Source organism: Fundulus heteroclitus, chromosome 22 (assembly GCF_011125445.2).
Source record: "Fundulus heteroclitus isolate FHET01 chromosome 22, MU-UCD_Fhet_4.1, whole genome shotgun sequence".
NCBI lineage: Eukaryota > Metazoa > Chordata > Actinopteri > Cyprinodontiformes > Fundulidae > Fundulus > Fundulus heteroclitus.
In genome coordinates, this window is record NC_046382.1 from 13,905,693 (window position 1) to 13,927,992 (window position 22,300).

The window sequence follows — 22,300 nt, forward strand, 5'->3', positions numbered from 1 at the left end:
ATTTGGAAAACAGACATCTTCACATCCAAAACGAAACGAGCTTCAGCCAATTTGCAAAGAATTGACACCAAAAATATATATAAAAATATAAAAGATCAAATATAATAAACATGTTTAATGAAAGAGACCCAAATCCATCCACTATAACCACTTCTCTGTGCAGCACTGAATATATATATATATATATATATATATATATATATATAATAAATGTAACGCATCGATCTTTGAATGCATGAAGCTAGAAGCGAAATAACCTCCAGCAGATCTGCAGTGAAATGAGAATCTACCCAGCAACCCTTCAGAACAGGATGAACAAAGTTTGTTTTTTTTGTTTTTTTTGGTCCATCACACAATAATAAATAAAATGTGGGAGTCTGGGGTGTTTAGACTCTGCAGGACATTTTATCTGCAGCTCTGATGCATTCACAGTCCCCCCATTATGCAGGAAGACTCAGTTATTTCTCCCCATTACTGGGGGCCAATGGGGGGACGGGGGGGGGGGAACTTCTGGTCCCCCGATCCAGAAGTCCTAGTTAGCTGGTTATGGTTGTGGTTAGTTGCTGGTTAGTAGGTTTTAACTAGCTGAGCATGCTCAGAAGAGCTTAGCTGGTCGTTAGGAGGATGAAGGGGCGCTCGGTACCGACCTTGGAGGCAGAGGAGTCCCGCGCCGTAGAGCACTTCCAGCGGGGTCGTTCCTCTCCGGGTTACCCTGGAGTTTATCCCGCGGTCCCTCCGCCGGGTTTTATCCCCTGCCGGTGCCTCCATGGCCCTCCTGGTGGTTCCCGGTTCAGTTCTTGGGAGGAAAAGCCGAGGCGCGCAGAAAAAGAGTCGGAGAGGCAGCGCCAAAGTGCGCGTAGAGTCGCCGTGTGCGCACAGGTAGCCCTGCGCCGCGTTCCCTGCGCCGCTCCCCGGGGAGAAATCCCGGACGCCCCCTGCGGCGGGTCACCTGGTTCCTCCGGAACGAGGCAGGAACCTGAGCGGAACCAACCAGGCCAGCTGCACCGAACCGCGGAGCTCAGAGCGAGCAGCCCGGCCGAAAGTTTGAACCCGACTGTAAACTTCCAGGCGGCTCGGGGAGGGGACGCTGCTGGCGCTGCCCGCTGCTGTGGCTCATTCCAGCCCGCTGCGCGGTTCCGAACCGCCTCAGACCCGCCTCAGAACCGCCGGACCTCGTTCAGCACCGCTGCCGGAGCGACTTTCACACCGCCGAGATCCCAACTCTGCTTCCTCCCACTCAGCAGCCTCTGAGTGGAGTGTTTTTTTTTTTCCTTTCTCTCCACACATGCAGGGAAGTGGGCGGAAATAACGTGAACCGGTTCCTGTTGATACCTTTCACAATAAGAGTCGCCAAGCGGAAAACTATCAGATCCTCCAGCTCAAGCTTTCAGCTTCCACGGATTGATATTTAGACTATTTACAGTTTAGTCCGGACTTTGACTAGGCCATTCTGATAAATTAATATTATTTCATTCAAACCCGGGGACTGCAACCTGCAAGTTGCTCTTTTGATGCCTTTCAATGGATCTTTTAATTTGCCCAAAACAATTTGCCCAAAACAAGTAAAAATAACTTTAAAACACACACACACACACACACACATATATATATATATATATATATATATATATATATATACAGATATCTATATATAGATAGATATCTGTGTATATATGTGTATATATGTGTATATAAGTCTATTCTTTTATGCAATAATGGCAAGTAATTCATACAAGAGAATAAAACAAGCAGAACAAAGGTTTTGTGTAGTTATTTGTTGTTTTTCACATGAAGGGAACCTTTTCATTACCTTTCTTAGTTTATATATATATATATATATATATATATATATATATATATATATATATATATATATATAAACCTTAAAATATATATATATATATATACCTTAAAAGAGAAAAGAAATGGGGTTTGTTCTGAGATACTTTTATAAACTGATTTTTATTATTTTTTTAATGGTTATGTAGATTTTCCGGCTCTAGATAATCTCTTCAATTGACCAGCAGCATAGAAAAAATTTACTGAGAGCGAATTAATGTATTAAACTGTACTTACTAAACTATCTCTTTCAATTGCAAAAGCTGGTGAACCCTGAACCATCCCATAGTGGCCCGGGCTGCGTGTTTAGGGTCACCATCATGCTAGAAGGTGAACCTCCACCCCAGTCTCAAGTCCTTTGCAGCCTCTGACAGGCTTTCTTATTGAACAACAAAACATTACCACAGCATGATGCTGCCACTACCATGTTTTAGTGCAGTGAGGGTGCATTTTAGCTCATGTGAAGCAATTGGTTTTCACCACACACAGCGTTTTTTAAATGTAGAGAACGCTCAGATTTAGTCTACTTTGACCAGAGCGTCTTTCTTCTCTGTGTTTTCTGTCTCCCCTACATGGAGTGATGCAAACAGATAGGAGGACTTACAGCTTACTTTCAACCATGGCCGTTCTCTTTTCCATAAAGGCCAGGTTTACCTGAGCAATGGAAACCTGCAGCTCCTCCAGCTCCTCTGATTGATGCTCTCCCATCCTGACAGTTTCAAACGTTTTGCACCGCTGGACAAAATCTGAAACTTGAAAGCACACGTGGGCCATAATCTATCTTTATTTCAAATCAAAAAGTGTAACATAATTTTATTGTGAATTCTTTTTGTGAAGTCTGATGACGCATCCAAGGGATTCGCCTCAATTAAAGAAAGGTGTAAAGTTTCCAAACTTTTGGGCCAGATTTATTTCTGCCTTGCTGGTCTAGAAAATGGTTTTAGTCCATTACCAGCAATAAGAATGCTCCATAAATTTCACAATGGAAATGTAATGTAAAAAACAAAACAAAAACCGTCTGCATCAGCCATTTGACCCTCGTGCTGCACTTTGGAGACCCCTGGTTGAGGTGGACAGCCATGTCTACTTTTTGGACGCTAACTTGTTTTGGCCGCACGTGTTCCACATAAAACCTTCAATGATTAGCATTGTTAAACCCATAATACTTGTACTTGTGGGGTTTTTTTCTGCTTGTGTCTGTATAATTTTACCAATAAATATGTTTTGTAGGGTTTTGTTTTCTAATATCTTGTAGGTATTTATGTCCTTGCTCCTGACTTTGCTAATTACACATTTGTAGTTTTGTGAGATTTTATTCGTAAAATACGTTTATTTGAACTTTTTTAGACACTTTCATTTAAAGCAATGATCGCAGAGCCTTCTGTGGTTCACCGCATTATTTGCATAAAGTTACAAATAAAACGTTGGTGTAAAAAAAAGAGGACGTTTTATTTTGAAGTTCTGCACATACATGTACATTTCCGCAAGCTTGATGCGCGAATCCATAGACATATATAAAGAGTAGACCCCGCATCGACCGCTCTCGCCTATAGGCGCTGACGAGATTTAGGGGCGCCATCTTGGGGCGGTTGACAACTCCGCTCAGTGTAATGTGTTAACCAGGTGCAGAATCAATTTTAGTCAACTATACTCGCTGATTATTGAACTAATTTTCACATAGTTTTTTTTCCTAAAAACTTTAAAGCTATAGCTATTATAACAAATTGTTCAGTGCATTTAAATGTTCTTAGTGTGGTTAAAAGTAATTGAATATTCTGACAGAATGTATGTATGCTGCAAAACACACACTTCCTCACCTGACAGCGCAAGCCCCAGATGATCAACCCCAGCTCGGAGGAGCTCAGCTCATTCTTTCTCTCTCTTTCCCTCTCCTCTCCAACCAGTTCTGATTTTTGTTAAATAAATCCCATTTTTGGTAATCCCATGCGGGGCTTCCCTTTGATTTGTTATTGTCCAAGAGCCAGGCCATAGCTAAAAATCTATCTATCTATCTATCTATCTATCTAGATAGATAGATAGATATGTATTGCAGCTGCTCTGTGAAGGCATCAGAGCTTTGTTAGACATTAGCGAAGAATATATATATATATATATATATATATATATATATATATATATATATATATATATATATATATATATATATTCACCAATGTCTATAGGTCTGATGCCCCCACGGACTAGATGCCATTTTGGAGAGACTAAGTCACAAAAACTTGAACATGTAGACCTGTATCTCTTTATCTAATATTAGAAAAATCACATTCTAATATAAACAATATCTTTTAATCTTACTTGTGAAAAGTAATCCCTCGAGCCCTGACGTCAATAGTCCGTCGATTTAAACAAAAATACGCCGCACAGTGCTGAGGTATCATTAGTGTGTTCATCTTGAATCAGCAGGTTAGGGTAGCAGGTCGACCGCCCCAACATGGCGGCCGTAATTCCTGCGCCGCAGTCAATACGGGGTCTACTCTTATATTAAGTCTATAGTGTGGAGAGAAAGGGAAAAAAAACACTCCACTCAGAGGATGCGGAGTGGGAGGGAGCAGAGTTGGGATCTCCCAGGATACGCGGCGCAGGGCTACCTGTGCGCACACGGCGAGTCTACGCGCACTTTGACGCTGCCTCTCGACTCATTTTCTGTGCGCCTCAGCTTTTCCTCCCAAGAACTGAACCGGGAACCACCAGGGGGGCATGGAGGCACCCGCATGGGATAAAACCCGGCGGAGGGACCGCGGGATAAACTCCAGGGTAACCCGGAGAGGAACGACCCCGCTGGAAGTGCTCTACGGCGCGGGACTCCTCTGCTTCCAAGGTCGGTACCGAGCGCCCCTTCATCAGAAATAACTGAGTCTTCCTGCATAATGGGGGGACTGTGAATGCATCAGAGCTGCAGATAAAATGTCCTGCAGAGTCTAAACACCCCAAACTCCCACATTTTATTTATTATTGTGTGATGGACCAAAAAAAAAAAAAATACAAAAAAAAAAAACTTTGTTCATCCTGTTCTGAGGGGTTGTTGGGTAGATTCTCATTTCACTGCAGATCTGCTGGAGGTTATTTCTCTTCTAGCTTCATGCATTCAAAGATATATATATATATATATATATATATATATATATATATATATATATATATATATATATATATATATATATATATATATAATGCGTGCTGCACGGAGAAGTGGTTATAGTGGATGGATGGATTTGGGTCTCTTTCATTAAACATGTTGTTATATTTAACCAGGTATAATACATTAATTAAATGGAAACTAGGGTGCACCCAGACGCCAAAAGCATTATTTTTTATATTTTTGTTTTCTTTTGATGTCAATTCTTTGCAAATCGGCTGAACCTCATTTCGTTTTGGATGTGAAGATGTCTGTTTTCCAAATCCTGTAAATCATGTTTGAAGCGGCTGTACGTGCAGGACTGTCCTCCTCCTGCTGTTCCCCCATGGTCCAGGAAGTAAAGTTTTTTTTTTTTTTTTTTTTGTTTTTCCCTCAAAGAAGAAGAAGGGGGTAAAAAAATAATAAAAGACGTGTCGAAACGTCTGTGAGCCGCTGATCTGAAGTAGTGGTTGTATGTTTGGATTTAGCCGCCCAGGAAGACGACCCACAGCATGATGCCGGCACCACCGTGTTTGACTGCGGGTGGGGGGGGGGGGGGGGGGGGGAGGGCTTCATGGTTCACGGTCTTCAGCCGCCGCCATATTTGTACAGTGGACCACTGATGGCTGTTCTGTCAGCAGGTTTTTCCTCCCACCTGAGGCGCGGATCAATGCAGCTCCTCCCGAGCTGCCTGAGCCTCTTGGCTGCCTCTGTGGTTACCGCTCCGTCTTGCTCTCGTTTTTTTTTTCCAATCCGTGCCTATGTGGTGCTGGTTGGCTGCACGGGATTTTATTTATACGTATCAGAATTAAACTTTTTTTTTAGTTCTGTTTTGTTTTTCTCCACCTTCCACCTCACAGTAATCGCTGTTTTTGTGTCGGTGGAAATGCACTAAAATGTATTTTCAGGGCAATGATCGTGCGGCGGGAATCCTCAGGTGGAGGGAAAAGCCTCGCTCCGCTTCCCGATTGTTCAGGTCAGACAGAAGAGCTGGCAGCAGAAGAAGAAGAAGAAAGAGGGGGGGGTGAAACACGGTGCAGCTCCTTCCTTCGTTATTCCAGCCTGGCGGAGTGGAGGGAGAGGGGGAAGCGGTGGGAAACGTCCGCGTCTGTCCAAGGAATGCCGTTCTCCTGCCGGGGATGGAGCTCATTAACCCAATAATAAACCACTTTGAGGCGGAGCGCGTCTACTTCTCTCCTTTTTTTAAATTTTTTTTTTATTTTAAGGGATGAATGCGTCCCTCTGTGTGTCGGCACCAGCGGCCGCCGCCGGTTTGTTTTCCTTAAAAACGTCCCGAACAGAACCTCTCCAGGGTTCTTGTCGCGACGGCTTCCCGCTTTGAAAGGGCGCTCTCTGTCTGCAGAGATCAGACGAGTGTTTTTGCTCCTCCATGGTTTTGGTCAAATATTTGCACAGCCCTTTTTTTTATTTATTTATTTAAAGGCATACTATGCAACATTTTTCAGTTAATTAATGTGTTCCATACCGTCTTGGATGATTAAATAAGTCATTTCAGGTTGAACAAAGGTTTTCTCGGCCGCCCTGGTGGTCTGTAGGGGAAATACCGTACTTGCAATCGCAGGAGCCCTCGGCCCGCACACACAGGCTCAGAAGTCTCGTGCAAGACCGCGAGAGTCGGTCTTGCTTTACGGCGAAAACTCCATGTGTTTTTGCCCTGCAAGAGTTTTTATTATTATTATTATTATATATATTTTTTTTTTGAATGTTGGTGAGGCGGCAGCGTGAGTTCGCCAAGATAGCGCTGCGGGAAGCTTGATGTTCATACTTTCACTGTGTTAGTCATTGTTTGTTCTGCCGTTTTTTCCACTTTTCGTTGCGTTCGCCTGTCTGCTAAGCTCAAAACAACCGCGCCTGGCTTGACGGAGAAACCAGAACAGCTGAGCATCTTTACGACAGTGCACTTTTACTTTCGCCCTCTGGGGGGAGCCTCGCTGGAAAATCAACCCCGGTTGCATAGTATACCTTTAAAAAAGAAAAAAGGGAAAAGTCCTATAGGTGCAACGGTCCGGCCTCCGTTGGCTTCTATTTGTAGCCGCAGTGATGTTAGCAGAGACGTGCGTCTGCATCTCCATCCAAACACAAACCAGCTCAGAACGTTGTGGCGGATGCACCGCGTTCACCTTGCCCCCCCGTCTGCAGCGTTTTCTCCACGACACTGTGGTCTTTATTAGATAATTATTGAGTCGGCTGCTCAGTCAAAGCCTGGATGCTGCTCATCCTGTGAGCTTACAGGATGAGTGCGTCAGGCAGGCGGCCTCCTGATCTGCAGAATCGACCGGCGGTTTAATAAAAAGCAGCTCCTGCTCTGCTGGAGCAGATGTCAACCGATGCTTCTTTTCAGAGCGTTTTGTTGGCATTTACACCTGCTACAGCTTTCTTCTTCTCTTTTTTAAATATTTACTCTCTCATGAAATGCCTGCAGGCCGTTTGGCTGCTCGCTCAGCCTTCATTTCCTGAACGCTCACATTAGGACTGGTTAAGAGGATTAGAAGGTGTGCAGATGAATTCATCTCCTCCGTCAGGCCGTGAGGTGAAGGTGATGTGAACTTTATACGCTGAAGGAGACGGCGCGTCGTCTAAAGTGGATGTTTTAATGAATTATTGGTAAGATTTCTGATGTGTGACGTGTTCAGCGGGCGCTGCGTAGCTGTAGGAAGTCTGGAGGAGTGCCGGTCGTATCGTTTCCCAAAGTCTGGACATGATTCCCAGACGTTCTCATTCCAGGATCTGAAAGATTCGATTTAGTTCCTGTTGGAGTTACGACTCTTTTCAGTGTCTTCCACGTCTGGATAAGTTTGGAAAAATATTTGTTTTTCAGACTTGTGTCCTACCTACCACCCTTGTATCCTTCAGTCGCTATCAGCCTCAGTCAACATTGTGCATACCCCCCCCCCAATAAATTGGTGTTTAAATGCCCACAGAGGACAGACGTAATGCCGGCCTTCACAATGGCCGGTTCTGTGCAGGTGCAGCCAGCTGACACGACCTTGTGTTTCCTGTCCTTATCTGGCGAGGTGACGACGGACAGAAATGTGTTGTGTCTGACAATCGACAATGGTCCCTCAGCTCGCCCCCGCGTGCCGCACGCCGGAGGAAATCTGTGTTTCGTTGCCACCGTTTCCGCCTGCAGCAACGCGCAGCGGATGAGGATCTCAAAGCATCCCCTCCAGGACCACCGTCTCTTTTGTGTCCTCGTCCAGGTTAGGACCCAGACGGAGGGCCGTGGTCCCCGTCTTTCGTCTGCGTGCCCCGGGCCGGCCGGGGGGGGGGTGTGGGTTGTGTTTGTGGCGGCGTTGTGAGGAGGGTGAAGGCTGCGGACTCCCTGCAGGCCTGAACAACAGCCGTGGCAGGGGAAGGCCAGCAGCTGTTTGCTTGTTGACTTCCTGAGGTGCAGACCCCACACTGCTGAACACCGGGCTCTTTCACTGTGGCTGGACTCCTTTTTTTTTTTTTTTTTTTTTTTATTTAAAGGATATTTTAACACAGACTCATGCTTGAACAAAGGGCGTCTCTAAGGCATGTGTTGGTTTATGGTCCGCATGTGGCTTTCACAAATGTGTGCCTGATTATTGATGGGAGTCTGCAGAAAGCCTGCTGGTGTTGCTCTGCTTCATTTATAGCAGCTCAGTCCTCTTTTTTTTTTTATCATCATGCTTCACCGTGGGATAAAAATGTAAAGCTTCACGTGGAACAGAAAGGAGTGAATGAAAACGTGCATGAAGCAAATCTGCGCAGAGCTGTTTCCTGTTGTTGCTGGTTGTATTTCAGTCCGCTACAGTCCACATCTGTTTGTTTGGCCTTGAAGCCCGGATTCAAAAGCTGCCTCGCGTCTTTGGATTCCTCTACGGTTGTTTACCAGATTCAAAAGCCGCGTGGAGCCCCAGATTTGTCAGGCCACCTCCACAGACTAACCAGGATTTTATATTTAACATTTTATAGCATATTTCATTGGTCACAGTCCACGTTTTCCACATTGCAGGAATCAGAAGGTTTCAGTCCACCTCTTACACATTGATGTACATGTGCATCTCGGTAAATTAGAACACCGTCAGAATATGTTATTTCAGGAATTTCAAATTCAATTCAATTTCAATATTACAACAAAAAAGTTTTTTAAAGCTGTAAAGTTAGCTGACTTAAAAGTTACCTATGGACTGTACAGCAGAGGTCCCCAACTCCAGATCATTTAGCACCAGGCTTCACAGAAAGAACAGATAACCTGAATATTTATTCATCTGAGTCTTATTTTGAAAAATTGCCAGATTTCCCATGAAGCTTGTCAGCAGAGGGAAGCATGAAGTGCTCTAAACTGAAATATGATGCAATATTAGTTCTTTGGACCTTTTGAGCAACAGTCCAGTAACTTTTCTCTTTAGTCCAGGTAAGACGCTGCTGACTTTGCTTCTTGCTAGCATAAGAAAGATGTTTGTGGCTCTAGCTGTACCTGTGGGGAGGTTTTATGAATCCCTCCCAAACCTTTGAATGGACTTGACCCTTTTTAGATCTTTTTCTGCCCCACTTTCCATTAAAGGGGACATATCATGCTTTTCCATCCTTCCTTTTCACATTAAATTGGTGAAAAGTGGTTTATATAAAGTGGAACTGAAATGCTATGGTATGAAATGCTTGTAAATTTACCCCCGTTTTCTCCCTTTTCACCCCTGACGTTCTAAGGTGCGCCTGATAGCAACTCGTTTCGGTGCTGTCTCTTTAAATTTAAAGGAGGCATTTCACCGGCCGCCCCGCCTCCTCCAGGTCGCAGAGCATTACAACCCACCCCGTTCGGCCATCTTTGTAGTATGCCGGGGGAACAACCGAGCATTTTGACATTCACTTGTACATTCGGCATCCTTCAGCTTGGGCTCCAAAATTTCCCACGAGAAATAAACTTGGCGGATTCGTAAAACTGTTAAGCTGGAAGTCCGTGACTTAATACCGCAACTAATACTGTGTCGTAATTGCTTAAAAAAAGTAACGAAAAAAAGAAATGAATAGCTTGAAAAATATGACAAACAGAATATAAAGGTATCTACACAGCTCCTGGACAGACTACATACAAGTTTTCTGTATTCCTAGAGATTCTAATTAGACATCAAAAAGGATTTAAGGGCTAAAAAGTGAATTTTGCATGATATGTTTCCTTTTAATTGGAACTGAACGCAGCACTCTGAGCATGTATACTATCACCATCTAAACTTTTTATTGATAACATCCAAATAAGCTGTCCCTGTAAACGCCTTCTCATTCAGATCCTTTATGATTTAATATCGTCACATTGCCCACGCTTATATTTTCTATAGATTATGCTGCATTTTCTGCTGAAAAACCAAAGCCATTGTTGTATTATATAAATAACTTGACCTCTTTAAAGGTGTAAGATTATGGATGCTGTATGGCTACTGACACATCCTCCAGTTTGCATCACACCAACATGTCAAAGCCTCAAAGCCTCGTCTTTGTGAGCTGTACCATTTGGGCGTCTTATTCAGAGATGGAGCTCTGCTTTTCTGGCCTGATGCGTTTTTGCGCCATGACTTCACTGGTACTCTTTCATCTCTCTGGGGATGGTTTCCAGGCACTACTCTTTCTCTGCCATTGTGTCCTGTCATCTTGCAGGAAACAAAGAAAAGGTTACAGTGAAAGCTACACCTTTCCCCTTGCAACCTCCCAGGCCCGTCTTGAAATGAGGTCAGGTGACACATGAGCCCCCCCGAGTTGAACCGCCGCCCTCCCGCGCTTTTGAACGTTTACACGGACGCTTTGAAACCGGGGGGGGGGGGGGGAGAGAAGAAACTACCCTGTGTCTCTGAAACGGCACCTCGCTCCCTGTAGTGAGATAATTGTGAAATTCTGCGGTCGGCTGTCAGAAAAATGTCATGTTCAAACCAACAGTCTTAAGTGACTTACCCCTCGGAGCATTTTTTACGTTTTTAAATACAAGGAGAGCCAAAAGTAATCCGTGGTGTTATTGACAGTCTGTCACCTTTCCACTTAAACTGCTGTGGTATAATTAACTCCAGCTCTAAAGAGTTTAGGTGAGAAAGTCGTATCTGATGAAAGCCGCAGTTATCTTTACGTCAGCCACACTTAGAGAAAAGCACGAATTCTTCGGCAGACTGGGGCTAGTCATGAATTAAAGAAGCACTGCTGTTCGTAGACGCACGTCCAAATATTTCTCATCTGGAACAATAAAGTGCTGGATGTCCTGCAGCTTTTCCTTCTTTCCCTCCTTCCTTTGTTTGATCTTGTTGTTTTGTGGCGCTGTAACTCTTTTGAGTTTCTGCGGTTCAAAAGGCATTAAACATGAGCGATCCCCCAAAGCGTCTAAACGCCGGAGCTTCCACACAGTCTGCAGTGCTTATGAAAGCCAGGCACCTGGTCCAAACCCCCAAGTTCTGTTGGACTCCTTCAGGAACCTTTAAATCTCTCACAAAAAAAAAAATCTACTGCCCTCTTGGTTTGAAAATGTCGTGGTGAGTGTGCAGTTGAACTTTATTTGAATGAAGAAAAGTAAATCTCAGTCTGGCTCAGACCTTTAACCCAGAAATGTTTATTTGTACCGACCTAGACCCCAGACCTACTTGTTTGTTTGTTATTCTGTAAAATTTTAGCCACAGCTCTGTGTCCTAATAACGCCATTCAGTCCAAAAGTCCAGGACATGCTTCCTATTAACCCAGAGCGGGGGTCATCTTCATCCGTCCTCCCGGAAAAGTTTCCTCTTCCTTTGGCCGTTATCTGGGATAGGGGTGTGTTTAAAAAAAAAAAAAAGTTTTTCCAGTTATGAATCGATTCTCATTAATGCCTTAAGATCGATTCAAATAACCAAAGATTGATTAAAAAAAATTCCACTGAACTTAAATGTGTGAGCTGGCATTACTTGCGGCGGACATGTGCGCAGACTCCGCACTGACAGGTATGCGCATAGCAAATTTTTTACGACTGCGTACGCGGCGTCACACTATAAACTGCTCGGAGGCAAGAAGTCTTCACATCCAAGTGTTTCATATGTGACACTGAGCTGCTCCAAGCAGGCGGTCTCCAGGACGCGCACCATCACAGTCCCTCTCTGTGCGGTGGGAGCCTGCTGGAAAAGAAACGGCTCTACATGCTCAGCTAGCTAAGCTAATCAAAACGTTTCTCCTGCTTCGTCCCACTGGGAAAAGGTGTGGGAGTTGTAGGAATTTGTCACAAGAAATGTAAACAGGTACGTTCGACTATGACGGAGAGTCCGCAAGGCTCAGAGTATGTGTGAGCTGTAATATTGTGTTTTTATCAGTAAAGCACGCCGAGAGCCGACTTTAGCTTAACAACCGTGTTAGTCAGTTAGTTCTTCCTCTGCTCTGAGACCGTAGCAGGACAAAAAACAAATAAATGCCAAGCTCCACCTAGTGGTCAGGGGCAAGTACATCACTCTTCAGTCCGGGAGGTGAATTTTTAATGCTATGTTTTTAATAATGCACCAGGTTAGTGTCCAAATTTAGTGTCCCTTATAGCTTAATAAAGTCTTTTTGAATTTAATAGAAATAACAGCTGTAGAGATCGGTGTTTTCTACCCAGGATCTGTTTGGGTTTTTCTGCCCCACAGCATGTTTGTGGAAACAAATGTGTCAACGTTCAGGAAGAGGGTTTGGTCCTTACAGCCGCAATTAACTATCATTACTTGATTAATTTGCTGTTGAACGTCAGTATGACACTGGTATCAATGTGTTGCATAACTACACAGTCATGAAATTCAGTTGGCAGCTAAAAAAAATGTTTTAATACCGGCAATCCAATCTGAGATTGAATCGATTCTACATCTTGAGAATCCGAATTGATTCTTGAAATTCTGAATCGATACCCAGCAATAGTCCGGGTCATGTTTCCCTACGTTTCCTTCACCCATCATCCAGGACAGGTTTTCCCCCTTTAAGTCTTCAGGGACAGGTCTCACTGTTTTCCTCTTCTTTACCCAGGACAGCTTTCACATTTGTCCAACAGGATAGTGGAACACAATGTTTGCACTGGTTGGATTTTCTTTTGTCCTGTTAGCTTTTAAACCAAGGCAAAAATTATTCCTCCCTTAAAATGCTAACAGAACCTTTTGAAATGACGCGTCACTCCTTACGGTCACAAACGTACTTGAGTTCCTCAACGTTTCTGCTGCCACTGGGCCAGTTGTCTCTAAAATAGCTTTGATGTGGTATTTAATGTATTTTTATAGAAGTGTCGTGTCGTTGAGACGGTCCTTGAAAGTCGTTAACCTGAGTTTTGAACAATACCCCGAGGGTGGCTCCAATTTCAGGTGGCAGTGTGGTTAAATCGGCGGTCTGGGGACCGTTGGGTTGTGAGGAGTAAGGGAGGTTTATAGGGTCAATAAAGAAACTGAGGTCTGTCAACCTTTAACAATCCTACCTTAAAGACGTGGTCAGGTTTCTACATATACGGAGACTAATGGGCATTACGCGGTCATAAAGGAGGAGAACCACAGGTTTGAGGCAGCTGGTGAATTATTAAACATCAGAGGCCTTTTTTTTTGTTGTTGTCAGTTTGTTCGTGAATAGACTTGCATAAAACTTTCAAGAAACTGTGACTCATTAGTATGTAAAAGATCATTGGATTCTTATTATTCTCATGTTGCACAAGTCTTCAGTCTGCAGAGGAGCTGAGAAATGGTGCTCAACACGGTAACTAACGTCATTACGCCCTTAAAGAAACGCACGTGTAGCTCCGTGTCCTCTTGGTCTTTGCCAGCTCGATCCTGTGATGTTAATCTGGTTGTTGTTTGGGTCATGCGGTGGGGTCTGACCTCCTGTGATCACAGTTGGATGTGTTCACAGAAAAAGAAAAAGAAAAACATCTAAATTAGCAGCTAAATAAGCCAGATAAGAGGAGACCTAATTATTTAAGGCTGAAATTAGGATTCTTGGATGGAAAATATCCCCGGTTGCTTCCTCCGTGGCGTTGGGTCTTTCTTCTTTTCTTATGACTCGTGCATTTTAGTTTATGTTGACCTGTCTCATAATCTCCCAGAGAAATTGTTGGTGTGAATACTTTAGCAAAACCCTGCATTAATCACCGGTGAGAGCACAGAGGGTTCATTTCTATTTTGGGTTTGTTGTGACTGTGAACTCTGGTGGGACAGTTCCCATAAATGTTGAGGGGAAAATAGTCATAATCCAGTGTAAGACCATATGCTTGCTGTTTGCTCATATTTGATTAAAGTGTTTTTATTTTATTTTAGATGTGAATTCGGTTGCTGTTGAAGTGTTTCAATGCATTTTCATGTTGTTGAAAATGCGTTTTCCACAAACTGTGGTAAAGTTAGCGTTTGTCTCTTGGGTTTATCATTTCCATGTGATCAGCGGCCTCTACCTCATCGTCTGTCATAGTTGTTTATTAACATTTATTAACTTCCTTTCACACACGCGATAAAAGCATGCTTGGCAGTTCTCACAGTTTCTCTGAAAACTAAACAAGAGCACACTGTTTCTAAAACTGTTATTTCTTTACAGTCAGGTTGACAGTAAATGACCCAGATAGCGCGTACTACTTCTTCTGGCTCTAACCCTTCAAAAGCATTAAGCTTTAAATAACTGGTTGACTGAAAATGAAGCAAATTCAACGTGTTTCCCTTGTTTTAATGGTGACAGTTTTTTCATGTTTGTTACAATATTAGTTATTTTTTTAGGACTACAAAAAATAGGAGTATTGCAATAAAGTTGCAGGACCTTTTTGATAGTGATTGGCAACCCTGATAAAGATGTTAAGTCTCCACAACAATCATCACACACGGGTCTGTTTGCAAGCTGGCTGTCAGGGAGGCATGGCAATAAAAAGGCTTTTCTCTCCTACCAACACAAACGTAAACTTGTGACGTTTGTTCAGCTCTTCTGGGACTTTACTGGGAGTCGCGTGCTTTGGTCAGGTGAGATCTAACATTTAAGTTTAAATCTGTCATAAATCAGAGCATTATTTGGAGAAGCACCTTAGACTAGGGCTGCAGGATATGAGAAAAACTGATGATTAGTATCTGTAATCAAAAGTGTTTCACCACAAAAATAGACCCCATACTCTATCCTGCTGCTGGGAACAACAAGGTTTTATTAAAAAAAGTTGCCTTTGATTGACATCTGTTGTTTTTGCAGTGAAGAAAATAGTTTTTAATGACTTTATCTCTTTACCCTACACATCTTCTTCTGCTGCATGAAAAACAAATGTCACCAAATACATTACAGGTTATATACCATTTAAAAAAAATGCACGGTACAATAATGAGGTAAATTTTAATGCCGTCGAGAACGTTCTTTGCATATAGTGACGTTGCCTTGGATTGTGCAGCTCTTCTCATTGCCACCGTCAAGTGCAGTAGAGGATGCGTGATGTCGGCGTGAAAACCAGGCAGATTTGGGCTCTTTTTTTTTTTTTAACGTGATAATGATGAAAAACATCTTCCTTCTCAGGACCTAAAATCCCGTAGTAAACATGTAAGGATATCTGAGAAGAGACGACCCAGGGAAATGTGGAGGTGTTGTGCAAACCGGAAAGGCTCTGGCTTCTCTCTGGGTGTGGAGGGCCGAGCGAATGTAGGCTGTGGAGCTGAAAGCTATTAGACTAATAAAAACAGCTCTAGATCCCATTTGAGAAAATTGTTAAATGTTGTTTTAGTATTTAACTCCTTTCCAATTTTTAGATGATCCCATTTTTTCCCCCAGCCTTTCGGTGTCAGAAAACTGCAGCAGCTGGAAGCTCTGCTTTCAGACAGCATCTTCATTTTTTTTCTCTCTGCTTGCTCTCTACCCATCCTGTTTATTTAAAAAATGAATGACTGTTTTTCATGTCGCTTCTTGCGTTGGCCCTTGTTTGACCTCCTGATTGACAAGAGCCAAGCTAGGAAAGCTGTTTGCCTTCCAAGTCAAGCACGTTCTCGTAGATCTTAACGAACACAGAGTTTCTATCATAGATCTGATTGAAGGATCTTTAATTGCTCCAAGCCTTTGTTTTTTGGGGTTTTCCCCCCACCCACCCTATTCCTTTAAAGTTGAGCTGATTGGTATCATAGAGCTGAAGTTGTAATGTTTGATGCTGCCTGACGTGTTCCAGCTCTCATCTTTAACTGGGTTATAGTTATCCACGCTTTGTCTGAGAAGTGGGTTATAAAAATGGAGCAGTTGTCATGTCTCCATTAACTGTGGCAGGCCAGAGGGAGATGAAACTTGTCGCCGAATCGACTTTTTTTGTTGTTGTTTTTAACGTTTTTGTGTGAGATCTTGGAATATTTATCACTGAGGCATCAAGGTAAAAATAACAGCCGGGTGGAACGCCACCAATCACTGTCTCACGCATCGCCGGCGCCTCTCGCTTTCAGCGACGCTGAGGCTCCTGGTTCTGCCGGGCCGTCACCTTAAAACGTTTTTATAGCAGCTGTCCCGTGTTGACACGGCTTGCAGAGGAGCTCCTAAACCACACGGTCGGGGTTATTTGAGCTCACACCGTGGGTGTTCCTGGAGCCGAGTGTTGGTGGGTGTTGCTGTTTGTGTCTGTGCACCAACGGGCCCCCCCCCCCCCCCCCCCCCTTGACCTGCGGCAGGGCTGGGCCTCGTGTGTCACCGCTGCTCATCGTCACCAGACAGAGGCATTTTTAGGGAGAGTTCCAGATAACAATGCAGCGCGTGATGGGCTGCTGGAAACTCACAATCCTGATGACAGGATTTCCATTTGTACATACATTGTATACATTTGTATGTACAAATGTATACAATGTATGTACAAATGTATACAATGTATATGCACATATATACGCGTAGGTACGTATGTATGTAGGCGTATAGATATATGTACATATATATATATATATATATATATATATATATATATATATATTTATATATATTTATATATATTTATTTATTTATACATATATATATATATATATATATATATATATATATATATATATATATATATATAGACCACTATGAATGTAAATAAGACATCATATGCCCATTCCTATTTCTTTTTTTTTTTGTATTTTTTGGTATTCTTTCTGATCCATTGTATATATGAAGATTCACTGTATATAACTGAATGCACCTTCTTGTATGAGCCGATGTGACGAGTGAATTTCTCCATTGTGAGATCAATAAAGACTATCTTATCTTATCTTATCCACTGATAATCTCCCTTTATGCTGCTTGCCTGAACAAGCAGCATAAAGGTCCCCCCCCCCCCCCCCCCCCCCCCTTGACCTGCGGCAGGGCTGAGCCTCGTGTGTCACCGCTGCTCATCGTCACCAGACAGAGGCATATTTAGGGAGAGTTCCAGATAACAATGCAGCGCGTGATGGGCTGCTGGAAACTCACAATCCTGATGACAGGATTTCCATTTGTACATACATTGTATACATTTGTATGTACAAATGTATACAATGTATGTACAAATGTATACAATGTATATGCACATATATACGCGTAGGTACGTATGTATGTAGGCGTATAGATATATGTACATATGTATATATATATATATATATATATATATATATATATATATATTTATATATATTTATATATATTTATTTATATATATATATATATATATATATATATATATATATATATATATATATATATATATATATATATATATATAGACCACTATGAATGTAAATAAGACATCATATGCCCATTCCTATTTCTTTTTTTTTTTGTATTTTTTGGTATTCTTTCTGATCCATTGTATATATGAAGATTCACTGTATATAACTGAATGCACCTTCTTGTATGAGCCGATGTGACGAGTGAATTTCTCCATTGTGAGATCAATAAAGACTATCTTATCTTATCTTATCCACTGATAATCTCCCTTTATGCTGCTTGCCTGAACAAAAAGGAAGAAGTTTCCTTTTTTCTTTCATCTCGCATGTGTAAACGGCACTTTGAATACCTTTTTTTTTTTATAGCCAACTGGTTTGATTTATGTAGACGGAGATTTTTTATTGTTGTTGCATGCTTGCTTTCTCCTCTGTCCCGATTGCCGGCGCAGCAAGATTCACCTCCGCAATCTCTGCATAATCTCTGACAGCTGACAGAGAGAGAGAGAGAAGAGACGTGGGTTGCTGATGAGCTCATTATGATCAGTTCTGGCTGTCAGGGCGACTTGAACGTATCTTCAGCCTGACAGCCCGGCAGTCTCACCGGGCCTAATGGGGTTCGACAGTGCAGCGAGCCGGGGAGCAGATATTCCCGTCTCCGTCCTTAACTCCGGTTCCCGTCTCATCCGATGTCTTCCCGCAAACTCTGGTCAAAATCTGAGGGTTGTGTCTCACTTCTGTGCATAAACAGCTTTCTCTTTACAAGTGGCACAATGAATTTTGTCAGAGCCACAGACCAACTTTGTCTGTCTGAGTTTGTGAAACAAAAGGGTGTTGGAACAAAACTCCACGTATGTTAAAAAAAATAATTGAATAAACAGTTTTGTTTTTTAAAAACCTGATTATTGGCACTTGTCTTTTAAGTGTTTAGAGCTGAAACTTTTGATGGATTTGTTCTTGCATTATGAGAAATCAGCATCTCCACCCGTTGGTAGAGTTTCTGCTGCATCCGCTGCAGGTCCACCAGGTTCTGCAAAAGCTTTTTCCCTGCTGCCATCAGACAGTTGAACTGCTGCTGAACTATAACTCTGCACAACATTCGCATATTTGCACATTTTGCATCATTGCATCTCCATCTAGCATTACAACACTGCAAAAACAGACCTTAAAATAAGTAAAATGTTCTTAAAATTTGGGTTTTTGTCCTTGATTTGAGCAGATAAATGACATTATCTGCCAATGGAATGAGTATTTTAACCCCTAAAATAAGATAATTAGACATCCTGCACTTGAAATAAGACAACGGAGATGAGTTGATCCTATTTTAAATGCAAAAATCTTTTTCCATTGGAAGATCATCTTATCTACCTGCTCAAATCAAGGACAGATACACTAATTTTTAGAAACTTTTACTTAATTTTAGTTCCGTTTTTGCAGTGAAATGCTGCCAGACTCATAGTTTTTAGATGCATTCTTGCACAAATGCCCTTTGCACAATCAATTCTGCACATACAAATGTTTTTTTTTAAAATACTCACCTGTACACTGTGACTTCTCCTGCATTGTCTACATTTAAATTGTTTACTTTTAAATCACTGCTGCACCTTATACTGTAATTTAATTTTTACTGCAATTTGCAAGCTGTATGCAACAACATTTCGTTCCGTATGCACTCTGTGCAAACAAAATGACAAAGTTGTCTAGGTCTAAGTGGTAGACGGCGCAGCCGCTGTGTGGCACGTTTCATCCAGGAACCTCCCCATCCTGCTTTTGCCCGCTATCAGCGTTTTGTTTGTCCTCTTTATCTGAAACTCTCCCTTTCAACCGGTCCGTCTTTGAAGGGGAGTTCAGATACCGCTGCTTATCTCCCCAAAGCGCCACTCACTGCAGACCCAGACATTTTCTTCCCTTCATCTCTCAGAGGGCTCAGTAAAAAGAAAGAGCGGGACCTAATTTAGCTATTCGGTGACTTTCTGTGACTGAGCGGCTTCTAGTAGTTGAGGAGGAGGTCCGGGACGGCTGCTGCGGTTTTGTGCTTTGTTTATGCGATGATGTTCGTGCTGTTCGGGGTTTGTGCACGTTAGTCGGGAATATAGGTCAGGTTGCCATCACTGTTTGAACAGAGAGTAAACTTGGCAGTCTTCTTCAGATATGAGAGCCAAACTCTTCCTCCTCCTTCCACCCAAACTCACTTTCACGTCTGTCGTCAGACGATGGGACAGCTCATCTTCCTGTGTGGAGACATTTCCCGGTGGTCATTCCTTCTGTCCTCCAGTCTTCTACGCACCGGATGAAGCAGCCAATGCTCGCTCAGGATGCAGCCGCTGTCTGCGCGCCTTTTCTCGGTGGCTTGTTTGGGTTGACGTTGGATCGTTAGGCTGATTTCTCCGGCCCCATATGCTGCTTTTCATCCCCGTTTTTACACAGATGGAATGAATCCGCTGCCTCGCGGGGGAAGTTGTTCAGGGGGCCGTTTGCTTAGATAGTAAAGGAGTTGTTTCAATCCGTGGGGCAATAAATCACGCAGCGCCTCCATACAACGCCGCAAACCAGATGCTGAGCCGATGATTGATTACGCTTTGCTATGTGTGCATTTTGCCATAAATCCCAAATATTTGTGGATAAACCTATTCAGCAGACCGCAAACCTAAAATATTCTTGGTTTTTAAAAAGTATTCATACCCCTTGAACTATTCCACAACTTTTTTTCACCTTTCACAAACTTCTGTATGGTTTTTAAAAAAACAAAAATCAAATTTAATGTTGGATGAACATAAAGGAACCGACACGGTAGGGCTGGGCGATTATGCACCAGAAATAACATCTCGGTATTTTAAGGCTGATGCAGATATATTTATCTCGATATGTTTCGTCTTTTCAGCATGGCTGAAAAGGCCCACAGCATGACAGATCCTCTACCATACCATACACTAATAACTAGATAGATAGATAGATCGATCTTATTTATTTATTTCAGTAATTTCCCCCTGGGATTATTAAAGTATTTCTGATTCTCTTAAAAAAGTCTCAACTCCGTCTGTTTACCTCAAATTGCACAAAACTGTCGTCACTTTCATTTAGATGTGGCTAACAGGAGTAAATGAAGCTGAAACCGGTCTTGTTTACAGCATCATGAAGTAAAAATAAAAGCTTTACGAGTGCAGGAGGGATGCAGGTTTTTTTTTTTTTGTTTTTTTTTTGTGTGTGACTGTTGGGTTACCCACTCACACCGAGGCATCACAAACTAAAAAAAAGCAACAACATTATTTCCCTAAGTTAAGTCTGATCTTTTCACAGCATAATAATTTACCTAGAGTCATTATTGTCTCAACATCACATTCTTCCACATGGCTAAGTGGTTGCTGCGGCCTACAGTTAATGAACGGAAAAAAGCTATAAAATGTTAAAAGCTGCCCAGCCGTGATGCTCTCTCCTCGTTTACTTCCCCCTCTCTCTCTCTCTCTCTCTCTCTCTCTCTTCTGTTATCCAGTTCTGTCCATTCAGGCCATCTCCATCCAGTTCACCAAGGAGCCCAAGTCCCAGGATGCTTTGCACGGCCGCAGCGCCATGCTGCGCTGCGAAGTCGGCAACCCGGCCAACATCACGTACGAGTGGTATAAAGACGACGAACGCCTGGAGAACACGGAGAGGCGCTTCCAGGAAGGGAGCAACCTGAAGTTCATCTCGGTGGATCGGCAGCTGGACGCCGGGAGCTTTTACTGCAAGGCGCTAAATTACGGCACAGGAGAGATGCTGACGTCCACTGAAGCCTCCTTCAATATTAAATGTGAGTAAACTGACATTTTAACAAGATGAGTATCCTTTGATCTGATGGGTTCAGTTGCAGCTCTGGCTCCGTGTTCAGGGCAGCGTTGTCCTGCCAGGAAGTGAACCTTTAGCTCCGTTTTTCTCATCAGCTTCCTGCTCAAAGGAAAGCATCCCACAGCACGATCCTGCCACTACCACGTGTCCCAATGGAGAAGGTTTCATTTTCGGTGTCGACTACTTTTAGCTTCATTCCTCTTGGGGGGGAAAAAAAACAACAGATTTCTAAAATGCATGACTAAAACGTTTCCTGTCAACCGCTCCTTCCACATGAGTTTTGAATCTTTGCATCTCACCCAGAGCCCATCAGCTCATCAGTTCAGCCGGACCGCCACATCTTGAAGGGGTTTACTTACATAGTCCCATAGTTTCCTTTTTTTTTTCTTAGATAAGGGACTTAAACAGTGATTATGGGATGTTCAGCACTCGGGGTACTCTTTATTGACCGATTAGGTGGCTTCTAAAGGGGGTTGAATGCACTGTATTTTAATTACACTGCACAAACAGAACTAGAAATAAGTAAAATGTTCTTAAAATGTGTGTATTTGTCCTTGATTTGAGTAGGTAAATAAGATGATTTGCCAATGGAATAAGAATTTTTGCACTTAAAATAGGAACAACTCATTTCCATCATCTTATTTCAAGTGCAGGATGTCTGATCTTATTTTAGGGGTCAGAATACTCATTGCATTGGCAGATCATCTTATTTACCTGCTCAAATCAAGGATAAATACACTAACTTTAAGAACATTTTACTTATTTTTAGATCTGTTTTTGCAGTGCAGTGGTACAAGTATGGCTGGATATACAAAAAAAAACATATTGATAAAATAGAAAGCATATTGATCGATATCGCTAATTATCAACAAGTAACAAAAAATATTTTAATTGCAGCCCTGTTCATTTT

General features: G+C 42.6%; 2 protein-coding genes across 2 annotated transcripts in view; one reads left to right on the forward strand and one right to left on the reverse strand.

The window, feature by feature from the left end:
* The window catches only part of ptk7b (protein tyrosine kinase 7b), a 112,560-nt gene extending 111,298 nt beyond the window's left edge, over positions 1-1,262 (reverse strand). Inside the window, exon 1 of the mRNA XM_036125889.1 lies at positions 648-1,262. Coding sequence (XP_035981782.1) covers positions 648-768 — 121 coding nt within the window. The 5' untranslated portion in view covers positions 769-1,262. The remainder of the gene's footprint in view (positions 1-647) is intronic.
* A 3,115-nt stretch (positions 1,263-4,377) lies between these two features.
* Positions 4,378-22,300, forward strand: part of ptk7a (protein tyrosine kinase 7a) — a 38,515-nt gene continuing 20,592 nt past the window's right edge. The window contains exons 1-2 of the mRNA XM_036126607.1: positions 4,378-4,678; positions 21,059-21,355. Of these exons, the coding sequence (XP_035982500.1) occupies positions 4,558-4,678; positions 21,059-21,355 (418 nt within the window). The 5' untranslated portion in view covers positions 4,378-4,557. The remainder of the gene's footprint in view (positions 4,679-21,058; positions 21,356-22,300) is intronic.